The sequence below is a fragment of the Anneissia japonica genome, unplaced genomic scaffold, assembly GCF_011630105.1.
Source record: "Anneissia japonica isolate Jap-2015-1 unplaced genomic scaffold, ASM1163010v1 scaffold3782_len1007564_cov172, whole genome shotgun sequence".
Classification (NCBI taxonomy): Eukaryota; Metazoa; Echinodermata; class Crinoidea; order Comatulida; family Comatulidae; genus Anneissia; species Anneissia japonica.
This window is the reverse complement of record NW_022716546.1, coordinates 254,260-268,596: the sequence shown is the minus strand read 5'-3', so window position 1 is coordinate 268,596 and position 14,337 is coordinate 254,260. Positions and strand designations below refer to the sequence as shown.

The window sequence follows — 14,337 nt, the reverse complement described above, 5'->3', positions numbered from 1 at the left end:
AGAACATACATTATCAGAAATATGTACATTTTGGCCATTTACAGCAGAAAGGAGCCTATTTTCCCAAATGTTTGTGTTTACATTTTTGTAGGAGTACCACTTTTCTGTATTCATGAAGTAATAATATGTCCGCAACAGAACCGAAACCTGCTTCCAGTAGGCCACCTCGACGAAAATCAGCAGAGAATGCTAAAAAGTCATGGGTTAAAGGGAAGACGGAATCTAAGCTAAAAGAAAAACAGGTAGGCCTCAGGCTCTGACCTAGTAGTACAGTAGTAGGCCTGGGCTATTGACAGAGTAGTAGGCCTCTTAGGCCTAGGTCGGGCTGGGCTGGGGCTAGGGCCAGGCATAGACTAGAGCTAGGCCTAGGCCTATTCATCTCGGCTGCTTAAATGGACCTAGCATTTTTGCGGAATTTGTTGTAGTTCTCAAATTTTCTAATTAACTTTTTTTTTTTCAAATTTAGGTTATGCAAATAATGAAGAAAAAAAGCTCACAGAGGTCAAAATCTGAAGTGAAGTTCCTCAAAGAAAATGATGTTATTGTAAAAGAATTGGAAAAGAGAGTCCTTCGAAGGAATTTAGCCAAGTTGAAAAAACAGGAGGTACAGAGTGCAATATGTTATTTTAATTTGATATGGGAACTTTTTGTAACTAGTGAATATTATTATTAATTTTAATGAATGATGGTTTTGTATTTCAGAAGAATTTAATATGGTATGTTTTTATTATTTAGAAAATTGTGTTTTTAGCACTAGAAGAAAGAGGAAAACCAATTTCATTCCTGATTGAAATGATAATTAATGTTATTTTATACTGTGTTTGTAAAATTTTAAGGTCCACATTATTGTTAACAATCCAACCAAACACCAACTAATAAAAAAAAAAAAAATCAAAAATAAATATTAAAAAATATATACATTTATAGACATATATATAATATAAGTAAAAATATTATTTTTTTCTTATAAAGAGAGAAGATTCTCCCGAAGAGGTTGTAGCAAAAACTGAAGAACTTGCCAGAGCTATGCAATCATCGAAGTACTGTGTTGTCTACACTGGAGCCGGTATAAGCACAGTACGTGCATTTTTTTCTTATTCATAACCCATACTGTAAAGTTTTTTAATTGCGCGGATAATAACCTAAAAAATCAGCTCAAATTTGTCGGTCGGTAGGAAAGTAGGTGTGCAGAATAGTAATTACTGCATAATACATTGTTTATGTTATATTAAGATTAGTTCAAAAGCTAATTTTTGGCAATATCTGCGTAGAAATCGGCTCTGATTTTTTTCCAAAGTGCGCAGAATCCTAGGCCAAATTTTTTCGCAGAGGATATATTTCCATACTTTACAGTCTGGCCAATAACCATTGATAATATATTATTTTTTAATTAATAACGCTTTGTTTAGAAAAGGTAACGGAGATGGGTAGACTTTCACAGAAGCTTTTCATTGTTTTCCATGAGATTGAGGTCATACACCGTGTGTGCCAACATCTAATCCCTTGGGCATATTCCCTGGCATATGTAAATTCAAAGAAAAAAACTTAATTAAAATAAATAATAGATACATGTAAGCAAGTAGTAATGATATGCCTAATTATGCTATCATATAATCATTGTTAAATGCTTTGGAGCTATTAGTGTAAGGCGTTATATAAATCTAAATTATTATTATTATTAAGCCAAGTGCACAAATAGATGTATATTCACAGTATATGATCAATGAAAATACAACATTTTCAATTGGTTATTTTGTGTTATTGCATTTACTTAAAATGCTGTATTGTTGCATTGAGTATATGTTCAATTAGTGAAGCTATTGTGTCAGTCATGTTACTTTAGTTTATTTATTTGGTTGTAATATTTTATTTACATTTTAGGCAGCTTCTATACCAGATTATAGGGGTCCAAATGGAGTGTGGACCTTACTTCAAAAAGGTCAAATTGTTAAGTAAGTAAGCTTTTTTATAGTCTAAACAATCATGCTGAAAAAGTAGCTGAGATTCAAACAAATTACAAACAAAGGTTTTTTGTTTATAATCTAATTCATTATGATGAGAGGATGAAATTCCACAAATAACACCTTGGTCACATTTTAGGAACATATGCAAATTAGCTAAAATATGCAAATAGTGGTGAAAATATAGGGTTCCCATAGCTTGAAAACTTGCTGTCCACAGAGAGTCACTTCCTTTTTTAATTATTTAGGTCATGCATGTTTCTATTTGCTCTAGTGGAACATTTGCCTTAAAAATAACCAGCGAAAATGCTAATGTTACTTAAACTCATACCAATTTTGAAATGAACATTGACAAAGCTCATAAGTGAAAAATGGAAAAATATAAACACCTTGTAGATGATATAAATAGAAGAGGTATGAAATGTAAATTAATCTGCCATGAAGTGGGAAGTAGGGGACTAATAACCCCAGACAATGACAGAAGGTTACGTGATATAATCAAAAGTAGAAGGAATGTACAATTGACGAAACGAAAAATAGCAGAAATAGCACTAATTTCCAGATAAACCATCTGGAATGCAAGATACAACCCTGCTTGGGAAAACTGCTCAATTTTAAAAACATAAATTTTGAAAACATGCCTCTTTGTAAGCCGATTTTAAACTAATCTTAGCTTTTATATTGAATTGCTGTTTTCGTGTATTGTAACTTGTGAATGTTGTCATTTTTCCTGCAATGTCTGCTTGCGCAGAACGTGACCTGAAATGTTTGTACATTTTTTATATGCTGAATAAAGAATGATTTAATAATAATTAAACTAATTAAATTTTTAACAGGTCAAGGTCGTTGACTGATGCTGACCCGACATTTACCCACATGAGCTTAGCAAAACTGTGTCGTGAGAAAATTGTAAGTATTAACATCTGTGAACATAGTTTGAAAAATTGGATTGGAAGAAGTGTGTTTCATATAAAGTATAACATAATCAGACCTTAAGCGCTCTCCTGAAATTGTAGATTCAAGAACAGCTTTTTGTTAAATATTTGTAAACTAAGGATGTCTTAAGTCGTGTCCAGACTATCAAATTTATTTGAAAAAATCATGTGACATGCCTAAATATGGTCATGATGACATCACATCATGACCATATATAGGCACATCATGACTATATTATGGGCATGCAACAATTTTTTTCAAAGAAAATATGATTAAATCTAGGCAGTGACATGAAGCTTTATTGGTCAATGATTGAACCAATAACCTATGGGTTTGATAGGTGAGCACCTCAACCACGAAACCCCAGCAACTTGATATATTTTTTAAATAAGGATGTCTTAAGTCCTGTCCAGACTATCAAATTTTATTTGATAAAAAAACATGTGATATGCCTAAATATGGTCATGATGACATCACATCATGGTGCATCATGACTATATATGGGATTACAATGTGTTTGTCAAAGAAGATTTGATACTCTGGGCAGTGACATGAAACTTTATTGGTCAGTATTTGAACCAATAACCTCAACCAAGAAACTGCAGCTCTTCAGTGTTGTTGCTATTGTTTTTTTTTTATATTTCCAGGTTCAGCATGTTGTCTCCCAGAACTGTGATGGCTTGCATCGTAGGAGTGGTATTCAAAGAGATCAACTCTCTGAACTTCATGGAAACATGTACATCGAGGTTTGAAGTTTAAAATATAATACAACAAAGAAACAAACTATATTTGAGGCAATTATCAAATCCAAGGATGTAATTATGATGGGCGGGGCCACCCACCCTTGAAGTTTTCCACCCAGTCTAAAGCTAATTTCATAGCCCTCCACCCATCCTTATTAACCCACTTTTCCATCCTTAAAATCCACTTGTATTATTAAGAGTGTAATAATTTGTGAGCTAATATTCTTGTAATATTATGTTATTTCCAATCAAATTTATTAATTAATAATTTTTACAGGTTTGTCCCGAATGCGACCAGGAACAAGAATACATCCGCCTTTTTGATGTGACGGAAAGAACATCATTTCGAAGACACAAAACAGGGAGGCAGTGTACAAAGTGTTTGTCCCCACTGCATGATACCATCGTCCATTTTGGAGAGAAGGGGACACTGGAATGGCCTTTGAACTGGCAAGGGGCAATAGAAGCAGCGGACAAAGCAGACATGATAGTTTGCATGGGATCTAGTTTAAAGGTATAGTTACTATAATTTTGTTGAAGTGGAAGGCACAGCAGTAGTGGCTCGGCTCCTCAATGTGAATTTTGCTGTTGTACTTGGGCACTTTCATTTCATTTCATTTCTTTGGGCACGAGCGCCAAGGATATGCCAATAAGTGAACTTAATCACTGTCCTACGTGGCATATCCATTTAACAACGGGGAACTTAATGTACCAGTACACCAGGGTAACACCAGGGTAACCCCCTACTCGGGATGTACTGGGTTGTTTAAAGTGCACACTTTACTTACTAGTTGTTGATACAAAGATATAACTTGAATTATTGACACTTTTTAATTTCTGTGTTAGGTTTTGAAAAAGTACCCATGTCTTTGGACTACAAATCGTGGTGTGCAGAACAAAACAAAGATTTATATTGTGAACCTTCAGGTAAGAACATTTAACATAAGAAACGTCATACTATAGTAAAAACTACTTGTTAAGAGGTCTTTGGAAAAAAAAAACATTCTTAAAAAGGCTAACTAAAATATTTGATTTTTAACAGAGCAAAAATAGATAAAGTAAATTGATGGATTGAACAATGGGAAAGTAGATATTATACAACACATTGTATTCTTCTGTACTACAGTAACTTATTTATCTTTGTTTATATTTAGTGGACTCCAAAAGATTACAAAGCTGAACTAAAAATCAATGCAAAATGTGATGATGTTATGAAGATTGTGATGAAGAAGCTTAGTCTTGAGGTACAAGAATATAAAAGGTGAATAATTCAGTAAATAATAAAATGAAATAGATAAATAAAATCAGTCTTCAATTATAACAAAGGAATTACAGTATGAATATAATTGTGAATGAAAGCCAGTCCACTTGCACACATGATTTTTCAATAATTGGGTTAAAACTTGGTTTCCATACAATCATTACATCGCTGGCAGCTTTCAGTGATGCTGATTGGTCGGTCAAATCAGGTAGCCTTCCCGATTGCATCAGGGACTGCTACACGCTACACAGTACAACGATTGTACTGAAAGCACTGTAGCGACAGTGTAGCGATTTTAAGGAAACCAAGCTTTATATGTTTATCCTAAGTCATAAATTTGATACAACTGTAGCTTATTTACAGTAACTTCTACCAATCAAAAATCATGCTGTTTACCTAAATATTGATATTTTCTTTTGCATTACAGAGTAAATGACCCCATCTTCCAAGTTGCCACTGCCTTGCGACCCAAAGAAACAAATACCTTCACTACTAAAGTACTCAAAATAAAGAAGGAAGAAGCATCAGATTTGGAGACAGAAAACAAAGCTGGAGTAACAAATGATAATCCAGGGTGGTTTGGGAAAGGGTGCAGGCGAAAAAGTGTGATCAGAAAGAGAAGAAGAGTTGAAAGAACTGTAAAATCAGAAATTTAAAATTTTAACTCTTTTTGTCCAAATACAGTACAAATAATATTTGTTATATAATACTAATATTTAGAAACTGATCTGCCAAAGCATAATAATGATCTATAGAGGTTGATCTGGTGGAGGGAAGCTAGGGATCCCTCAAAAAAAGAGAAGAAAAGATAAGAAAGGAGAAAGAAGGGTGCAAACATTTCTCAATTTTTAGCAAGGTTTTCACTCACTGCACCGTAGGACCGTTGTACGACTGTCATACGACAAATCCAACTCCACTCTGAGAGCGCTAGACGACGTGACGCTGTCTGCAAATTTTTGGTGTCAATCACAACGTCTTGTCATTAAAAACGATCCGTTGCGCGCGCGTCGTCATGTTACATTCTTCGCAGAATCACATCAGGAGCAGTGAATGCCCGGCTTTACTTGCGTGAAAGCGACAAGTCTTGGGAGAGAAATACTGGGACAGATATCCCTGTATTTTTTCGGTCATGTGAATCGGGTAATAGACTACCAAAATAACTTCTGGTTTGTAAAATTGAAGGGAGTTGGTGTGGGGAACCTCCAACAGGCCAGAAATGTTGATTTAAACATCAGGTCTTTTGTGTCTGTACTCATGATTAACTATGCACTCTAAAAACAAAGATTTTATCTCTTCATCATTTAATCAGTTGCATCAGAAACGTCTTGGGTAATAGAAATAATATAAAGTAGATTAAAAGAATAAAATAGATAGAAGTAGCTACTAGGCAATGGATTATTTATTTAGAATCACAGTGTAATATTATCAAATACAATAGTGTACAATAGAGTGAATGAATATGAATAATAGCATACAGATTTTGCCTCAGGTAATTAGCATGATTTTTTTTTTATCTTAAATCTTTCAATCTGTGGTAGCTTGGTGCAATACACTATACCTATTGAATTATTGAAAAATAAAACTTTTGAAAAAAATTAATATTCTTAAAATGTCTTAAATTTTGAATTAACGATAAATGTAGCTTTCTAAATGTTTTGTAACTTTATTAGAGACAGTTGGATGATTTATGTATCAAATTTTATAAAGATTGTAATACAGTACAGTAGTTTAACAATCTAGAAGATAAAGATAATTAATAGAAAACAATTAAAGAAAAAAAAAGGAATAAATAATTTGAATTTTATATTTCAAGTTAAAATATATAGAAAGATTGGATGTGTTAGGATACTTCTTCCCAAATTTATGTGCACGCCCATTTCAACATAATTTTTAAATTTTCAACATTTCAACATCATTTTATCATTCCCATCAGTTGTTATGTCACGAAAGGGGAGGCTCAACAATGCAGTAGAATGTTTCATGATTCTTTGATTAAGTATGGAGATAAGAAGACCATAACGATTGGCTTGGTGTTTCGTAAAAAGACATTGTGTCAATGTTACTGATGAGTAAAGAATATTTCAGGGTTTTTTTGTGTCTATACTGCCCCTGCTGGGGGCTGTAGACACTTAGTTATCGTCCCGCGTGTAAGTTAAGAGTAAATCTATTTTGAGAGTTCAAAGTTCAAAGAGAGGAATTATGGGATATCATTGCATCATATTTAAAGATATAAATTTACCACTATATTTTTCTCAAGGAAATAAACTTAAACAATTTAATAAATTACAGTGTTTGAATTTCTAACTTCGTATGTTTAAATTATAAGCTTTTAATTAAAAATATTTTGCAATAATAAATGCATGATATCTATGTACTATTTCTTGCAAAGATTTATAAATTTGTTTGTGGGTAGGTAGGATGTTTGTAGTATTCTAATGATGTGTATTAGAAGTTAACTTACTTGATGCTTTTAAATACGAATAGTATAGAGTTTTGAAATATTAACAATTCTGATATAGACATTAAGTAGGTAAGTATAATAAACACAAAATTAATTGATATTGTTTTAAAAGTAAAATAAAAGTTGGAAAAATTGTCAGTAGAGTTGAAGTTATGTATTATAACAAATTATACCCAGACAGTACAGTATATCTTAAACTGATTTATACGATTAATTATAAGCAGACAGTATTATTCTTATTTAAGTTCTATTTATATTCAAATTTATTATTACAGAATAGTTTTTAAGGGTATAAGATCAAGGTGTTTCTGGATTTTGTTTTCGAAAATATTAAATTAAACGAAAATGAACAGTTTCACCATTTATTTTAATCGGAAATACAACAAAGAAAAATCACACTCATTACATTATATTGATATTCAAAACAACCACAATAAAAAAGTATGATATTGCAATCATAAAAAAAAATCAAAGGGAAAATAATTCGTGACTATTGCGTCAAAACGCATTTACCGTACTTATCCGAATAAACGCCCCCTCGACCTCATTTAAAATAAACGCCTCCCTCGAATAAACACCCCGAGGCTACTATTTCTTTCTTGAATAAACGCCCCTCTAAACAAATCTGATGGAAGCAACGTCATTCTCAACACATTCTATTAATGTTTTACGCCAGGAGTATTACATTTTTTCTAACCTGGTTGGGATCAGTAAGTCTTTACGATCACGCAGTAACACATTTTGACGGTAACTATATGTTGTAGTTCCACATTTACAGTAAAATTAAGTTTATTAAATTAAGTTTATATTGAGTATATTCGTATCCTTTTTACGCCAAAAAATATACGCCTCCCTACAATAAACTTCCTCTCAAAAACTCTTCTCAACATAATTCGTATATGAATCTCATTCAATTTGATGCAGTTCGAAGTTTCAGTCACACGATATAGATAGGTAACAAGAGTTAGTTCGATGAGAATGCATTCTCCATATTACCTTGTGAATTTTCAAGAAACTGGACATAATTTTGATGTTTACTAGGCTTTAGATGGCTACCGTCATATATATATATATACATAAATATATATACATATATATATATATATATATGTATATATATGCATATTTAGTAATATGGATATAAATGTATAATATATCGTATGTATATATTATATTTATAATAACATTAAGTACTGTATATGCCACGTATGTCTTACCTGATAATCAATAAACACGATCAGTAGTAGAAACGATACGTTGACATATAAGACGTAGGGCCTACTATATTATATCGAATATTTCGGGCACGCTTGGCACTTCTTTAGCGATATATTAAATATTATATATAAGTATATATTGAATATAAAATGATTTCCTTATAATATTTAAGCTATAGTAAATACTAGGCCTAAATCATTTGATATATGAGTGTATCTGCTCAAAGTAATTTCCACCTCTATTACAATTTGGAATTAAATAAGTATGTTTGGAATTAACATATTAAATCTAAAGAAATATACTGTATATACAAAATATTCTGGTATTGCACCGCTCCCCTCTCTCTCTCTCTCCAGTGGCTGAGTACCTATTGACATCGGGTCAATGGGGGCGCGAAGGTTATGCGGTGGGACAGGGTCCGATGACTAAGAGGGAAGAATCAGGTAATATAAAGTGACTTGTATACGTAAACGTAATTTTAAATGCTCAGCATTTCCAGGAATAGAGCTGAGTACCGGGGGTAAGTGTTTCATAGAAATTTTGTAGTAATAAGGCTGACATAATATTTTCATTTACAATTATTGTTAATGTTATAATTATTAATTATTATTATTATTATTACTTTTTATTTGAATAATCTGACAATCTCTAAAGTGATTTTATTTACGCTCCGATATTATACATACGTTATCTACCCCATCTTATCGATACGACACATAAACTCTTTCTGATTTTCTTACAGTAGGTACAGTTTCATAAACATCTGTGTACTCAGTAACATAGCTTCGTGACGACCTGTCTCTAAATTCTGGTGATACGTGTCTTTCTACCACACGTTCGCTGGCGGTCGTTTCAACTACATCTCTGTCGGAATACGTGCTGTCGTCGTAATAAGCTATTTCTCTAGGTTGATATTCATATTGGTCATTTCTTGTAATAACTCTTCTTTCCATGATATCTCTCCCGCCGTACGTATCGTCGTAGTAAACTGCTTCTCTAGGTGCATATGCATAGTCATCATTAACCCTTCTTTTAATTACTCTTCTGACGATGATGTCTTCACCGTACACATCCCCATATCCACCATAACCAGTCTGCACTACCCTCGGGCCAGTGAATGCTGTTTCAACAACTCTACCATCAACGTAATACGCATTACGTTCAACTGAAGTGTCTACTACTTCTACATTGGACTTTGTGGCGCTGACAGTGCTGACGACCATGTTGCTTTCTTCAGTTTTAACATCAACAACCTCTTTTGAAGATTCTTCGCTGCTCTAAATAAAAGAAACAAAAGGAATGGAACATTAAACTATTTCTTTTGCAATTCATTATTGTGCTGTGTGATTTGTTGTGTTAAAGAACAAATTAATTAACTTCTTAATTTGCTAATGGGTTATTTTTAACGCACGGAATTCTGGAAGATCGCTTACTCGCTCTAACCAACCCATCATTACTCGTCATTCTATAAATGAAAATTAAAACTCACCATCTTACTAAGCATCATGAGACCTTTCAGAATAACTCCTCCCATCATGGCATTGGCCATCGTAAAGAGATACTGCAACCCAACATTCGTGAGTGCTATAACACCGAAGATCCATAGGGAACCAAGAAGTAACACTAGGCCCCCATACATAAGCAATTTCAGCCTGAAAAACACCGATTTAAATTGTAAAGAAATCCATCGCTTAAGCAGGTGACATTTCGAATAGTGAGGTATGAAATAAACAATGAAACAACAATTAAATGCATTCATTTAAAAGTGTGAATCAAAAGAAAAGTAAAATGTAATTAACACGCTAACAAGACAATAAACAACAAAATAATAGTTTTAAAAAGTTTGATAAAAACTACAGGAAATAAGGAATGCCACAATACGACATAAATTAATTATAATTTTAAAAAAAAATAAAAATCATGTTCCTCACAACTTAAAGAAAATTGAAAAAGTTAATAATTATTGTCTTGAAATCTGGAAAACCTAAATTTAATTAAACCACTTAACAGGCAAATAAAAATGATCATTTAAAGACATTAATCTCCAATGATACGCAGATGAAAGGTCAATTTTAAGATTAGAAAGTAAATTCTTACATTTGATGAGAATCTCCGTCACCATCTTTCTTGGACGTAATTGAACAGCATAGTAGAACAATTAGACCAATTAAAGCACCCTGTAATAGAAATCGATAAAATATTATTATTTTATTGAAAAATCTTAATTTATAAACACCTCTTAAAAAATCATCGTTCGTATATAAAAGTAGGGAATATTTTTTCATTCATTCATGCACTCACTCATTTATTTCAGGTACAGACTTATGCAAAACTAACGACTTAATTACTATAAAAGCGGAAAAGTGTTTAGCACTGAGAACAAAGAAAAATACTTTGATAAAGATACAGTCACAAATGACCTTAAAACTAATGTAAAATACCGGTATAAATTTAGCTGTGTAGGCTGTAGTGCCATTTACAAATAAGAATTAAGGAAATTTTCATTGTTTTCATTTGACAAAACTCCAACATATATCTACAACAAAATAATAAAACAAACGTAAAGAATAATTCAAACAAACGTAAATCCAGGATCAACTAGACTAATTTCATACAGGGGCGGCCCCAGGAATTCCCCGACGAGGGGTCCAAGCTCCCCGACAAGGTGGGCCACATCTCCTCGTTGTGAAAGCCTAGCCCCCCGCTCAGGGAAAAAATAATTTGTCGGGGAAATTTTGTATTAAAACATAAAAAAATGAGTGTTAATTATGGGATTCTTTATTTAAAAAGGATAATTTGATAGAAAACCATGCAATTTAAGAGCCCCCTGTCGGGAGTTATACTAACTGTCGGGAAAGTGCTAGCGTCACCACCAGTGCCGTAGCCAAGATTCTCAAATAGTGTGAGACAATCAGGGTGGACCCACTTTACGTGACGTGTAAATTCAAATAATGTGGACCAATTTTCTTGAAAGGTGTCCCATTTTACGCCAAAAATGAAAAATCTGGACCCATTTTCTTAAAAATTGACGCATTGCGCAAAATATGGGAAATCTGGACCCATTTTACACAAAATGTGAGAGATCTGGACCGATTTTTAAAATGTGGACCCATCTTTGTAGACCTATTAGAAAAATTGTGGGGACTGTCCCAACTGTCCAATAGCTGGCTACGGCATTGGTCACCAACTGCAACCCATACGATCGCGATAGTATACAACACCGCTCACTGCACGCACTAAACAGTTTTTAATTCCTAAAATTTAACAGAAGGAATGCTTTAATTCTACTTTCGGCACTCGATATTTGGTTTTCCCCGACGACCTCGCTGGAAATTCCCCGATAGGGGGTCCTTTGCCACTAGGACCCCCCGCTAGCGCCGTCCATGATTCATTATCATAGATCAGTATTGGTTTTCAGTTACAAAATCCAAGAAGCCCTCTACATCAGTCTGACGAATTCCAAATTTACGTTAGTTAAACCATAGAGCTCTATGGTTAAACAATATAACATTCAGTCTGTAATAGTACTAGACTCCACTACACATTGATTTTCATTGGTCAAAATAGTTTTTCACAAACTTCAAGACATAGGCCTACGTATATTATTCATTAAACAAGCAAAATTTTTTTTTATTATTTTAAAAGAGATAAAAAAACATTAATGTGCTGGAAACTCACCAATATAAATACACATATAGGTATAATAAGTCCCCAGATAGCGCCGTTTTCAGGATTCGGCCAGTTTCTGGAATAATTCATTGACATCATTATTAGTGATTTAAAAATGATTATCATGTCACACCCATTAAAAGGGCATGATGATATATCTTGGAAGTATACCTCAACGATGGTCATAACACACCCAAGCATGGGCAAACTACATGTATCCGTAAACATAAAACTCTATAGTGTGGATCAGTAATGCAAACATATCAGCCCTTTAAATCTGATCTGAAACTATAAGCTACGCATACATACCTGTATTGGCTTGACGTGTACTCGTCCCAAAGAGGTCCACATGTTAAAGCAACTATAAGCAATGGAAATGTCCAAGCGAAAGCATGGTAACAACACTTGCGATGACGTTTGTTCCAAGACGGACGAAACACGTCTATACAAAGGTCTATTATCAATATAAATAGCCACAGGAATACTAGTACAACAGCATATTGTAATGCCATTGCTAAAGCATTTTGTTCATCCTGGCAAATTAAATTTGAAACCGTTGATCACATAAAATGTCCAATTAAAAAGTGTCAAGTATAATTACATTAAAAAATGATAGAATAATAGAGTCACAGCAGACATCGATCAACAGTTTGAATTAAAACGGATTTTTAAATTGTATTTTTCGTAGTGGTAAATTGTAGTACTATTGGCGGATTCTAGGTGGCAGAAAGTACTTATCCTTATAAAGTTTATCTACAAACCTTGTAAAATTTCTGATAAATACACTGATATTAAAAATGATTATAATTAATATTAAAGTATGCTTACTCTGGTTTTGACCTTGTCGAAGCTAGTCTCCGCCAACAAAGCTACGTTAGAGGCTTGAACTGCGATGATGACGTTTCGAACAATATTAGATTCAGGCATTGACTTCAATTTTCTGAAAATGCACATATTGTGAACAAATAATTCCAAAACATTTTTGCTAAAAATCAATTTCATTTGAAACGATCAAGTAAGCTACCAACATTTCTCTCGTATACAAATAGATGCGTCTGTTTAACTGGTGAGCAATGTATTTGCGTCTCCCTTGTTTGAAAAAGTGGGAAAAAAATATCAAAATTTGAATTTTAGAGTTTTAATGTATGCAGAAAGCATAGCTTTAAATCAAAACTTAAAAAGTCACTTAACGACTGGAAGCTTTAATTTTATTTTAAAACTACTCATTAATGTTTCAGACCGTGGTAAACCTAGTTAAAAGCATAATGCTGATTTACATCAAATGATGAATCAAGTGTTTCATACACTTTGAGTAGGCCTAGGGAGTGAAGATAAAATGAAAAGAATGAAAAATGAACTACATTGAAGTTGCTGTATTTATGTTTGTTTATATGGTTCTTTCATGATGTTGCGCTATGGCCTATTACAGGGCGATGCTCAGAGTGATTTGAATTCCACCAGGAATTATGTTTAACGCCATCTATTGAGAGAACCTCTCTGTAACTAGTTACAATGTACAAACATGGATGCGCCAACAACATTACTCTAATTTAATAACATGAGCAAGAAAATGAATTCTTACGCCATCTTCACCAATGCCATTATACTAGCAGCCGAAACAGCTATATTGGATGCAGTACCAGCTAAACCAACAGCCTTCAACGGAGGATCCATACCAAGCTAAAAAAAGAACGAACATTTATATTAGAAGCTCCGGAAAGGGAGTTTAAATTATTTTCAGTGTAAAGGAGTGTGGTCTCATCAGCATACGAAAGGAATCGATAGATTTAAAAGATGATACCAAAAAAAAGAATATATATCATTGATGTATAACCAACAAGAGGGGTGGGTCAGAGCAGATACCTGGGGACTCCGCATGTAATAGGAAGTGACTTAGAGCAAAAGTTTTTAAAATTTAATGCATTGTTTACGATTGCTAAGATAGCTTCTACACAAATTATAGGTCGGGCCCCAAAATCCATGATTAATTAAGTTAAACAAAAGAATGTCATGGTCAATGGTATCAAACCCGATTAATAGATCTTTCAGGAGTGTCAATCAAACTTTATAACTGACCAATCATAACAG

General features: G+C 33.3%; 2 protein-coding genes across 2 annotated transcripts in view; one reads left to right on the top strand and one right to left on the bottom strand.

Annotated features, from left to right (window-relative positions):
* Positions 1–20: 20 nt before the first annotated feature.
* LOC117109715 (NAD-dependent protein deacetylase sirtuin-7-like) lies at positions 21–7,712 on the top strand. The gene is made up of 10 exons (XM_033252102.1): positions 21–242; positions 467–604; positions 973–1,077; positions 1,882–1,952; positions 2,798–2,870; positions 3,545–3,643; positions 3,918–4,154; positions 4,487–4,567; positions 4,795–4,901; positions 5,329–7,712. The coding sequence occupies exons 1-10, from the start codon at positions 126–128 to the stop codon at positions 5,555–5,557; spliced, it is 1,257 nt and encodes a 418-aa protein (XP_033107993.1). The 5' UTR covers positions 21–125; the 3' UTR covers positions 5,558–7,712.
* A 98-nt stretch (positions 7,713–7,810) lies between these two features.
* The window catches only part of LOC117109714 (adhesion G-protein coupled receptor D1-like), an 8,811-nt gene continuing 2,284 nt past the window's right edge, over positions 7,811–14,337 (bottom strand). The window contains exons 3-9 of the mRNA XM_033252101.1: positions 13,832–13,929; positions 13,078–13,189; positions 12,559–12,782; positions 12,259–12,325; positions 10,678–10,757; positions 10,070–10,232; positions 7,811–9,857 (exon numbers count right to left, since the gene is read on the bottom strand). Of these exons, the coding sequence (XP_033107992.1) occupies positions 9,282–9,857; positions 10,070–10,232; positions 10,678–10,757; positions 12,259–12,325; positions 12,559–12,782; positions 13,078–13,189; positions 13,832–13,923 (1,314 nt within the window). The 5' untranslated portion in view covers positions 13,924–13,929 and the 3' untranslated portion in view covers positions 7,811–9,281. The remainder of the gene's footprint in view (positions 9,858–10,069; positions 10,233–10,677; positions 10,758–12,258; positions 12,326–12,558; positions 12,783–13,077; positions 13,190–13,831; positions 13,930–14,337) is intronic.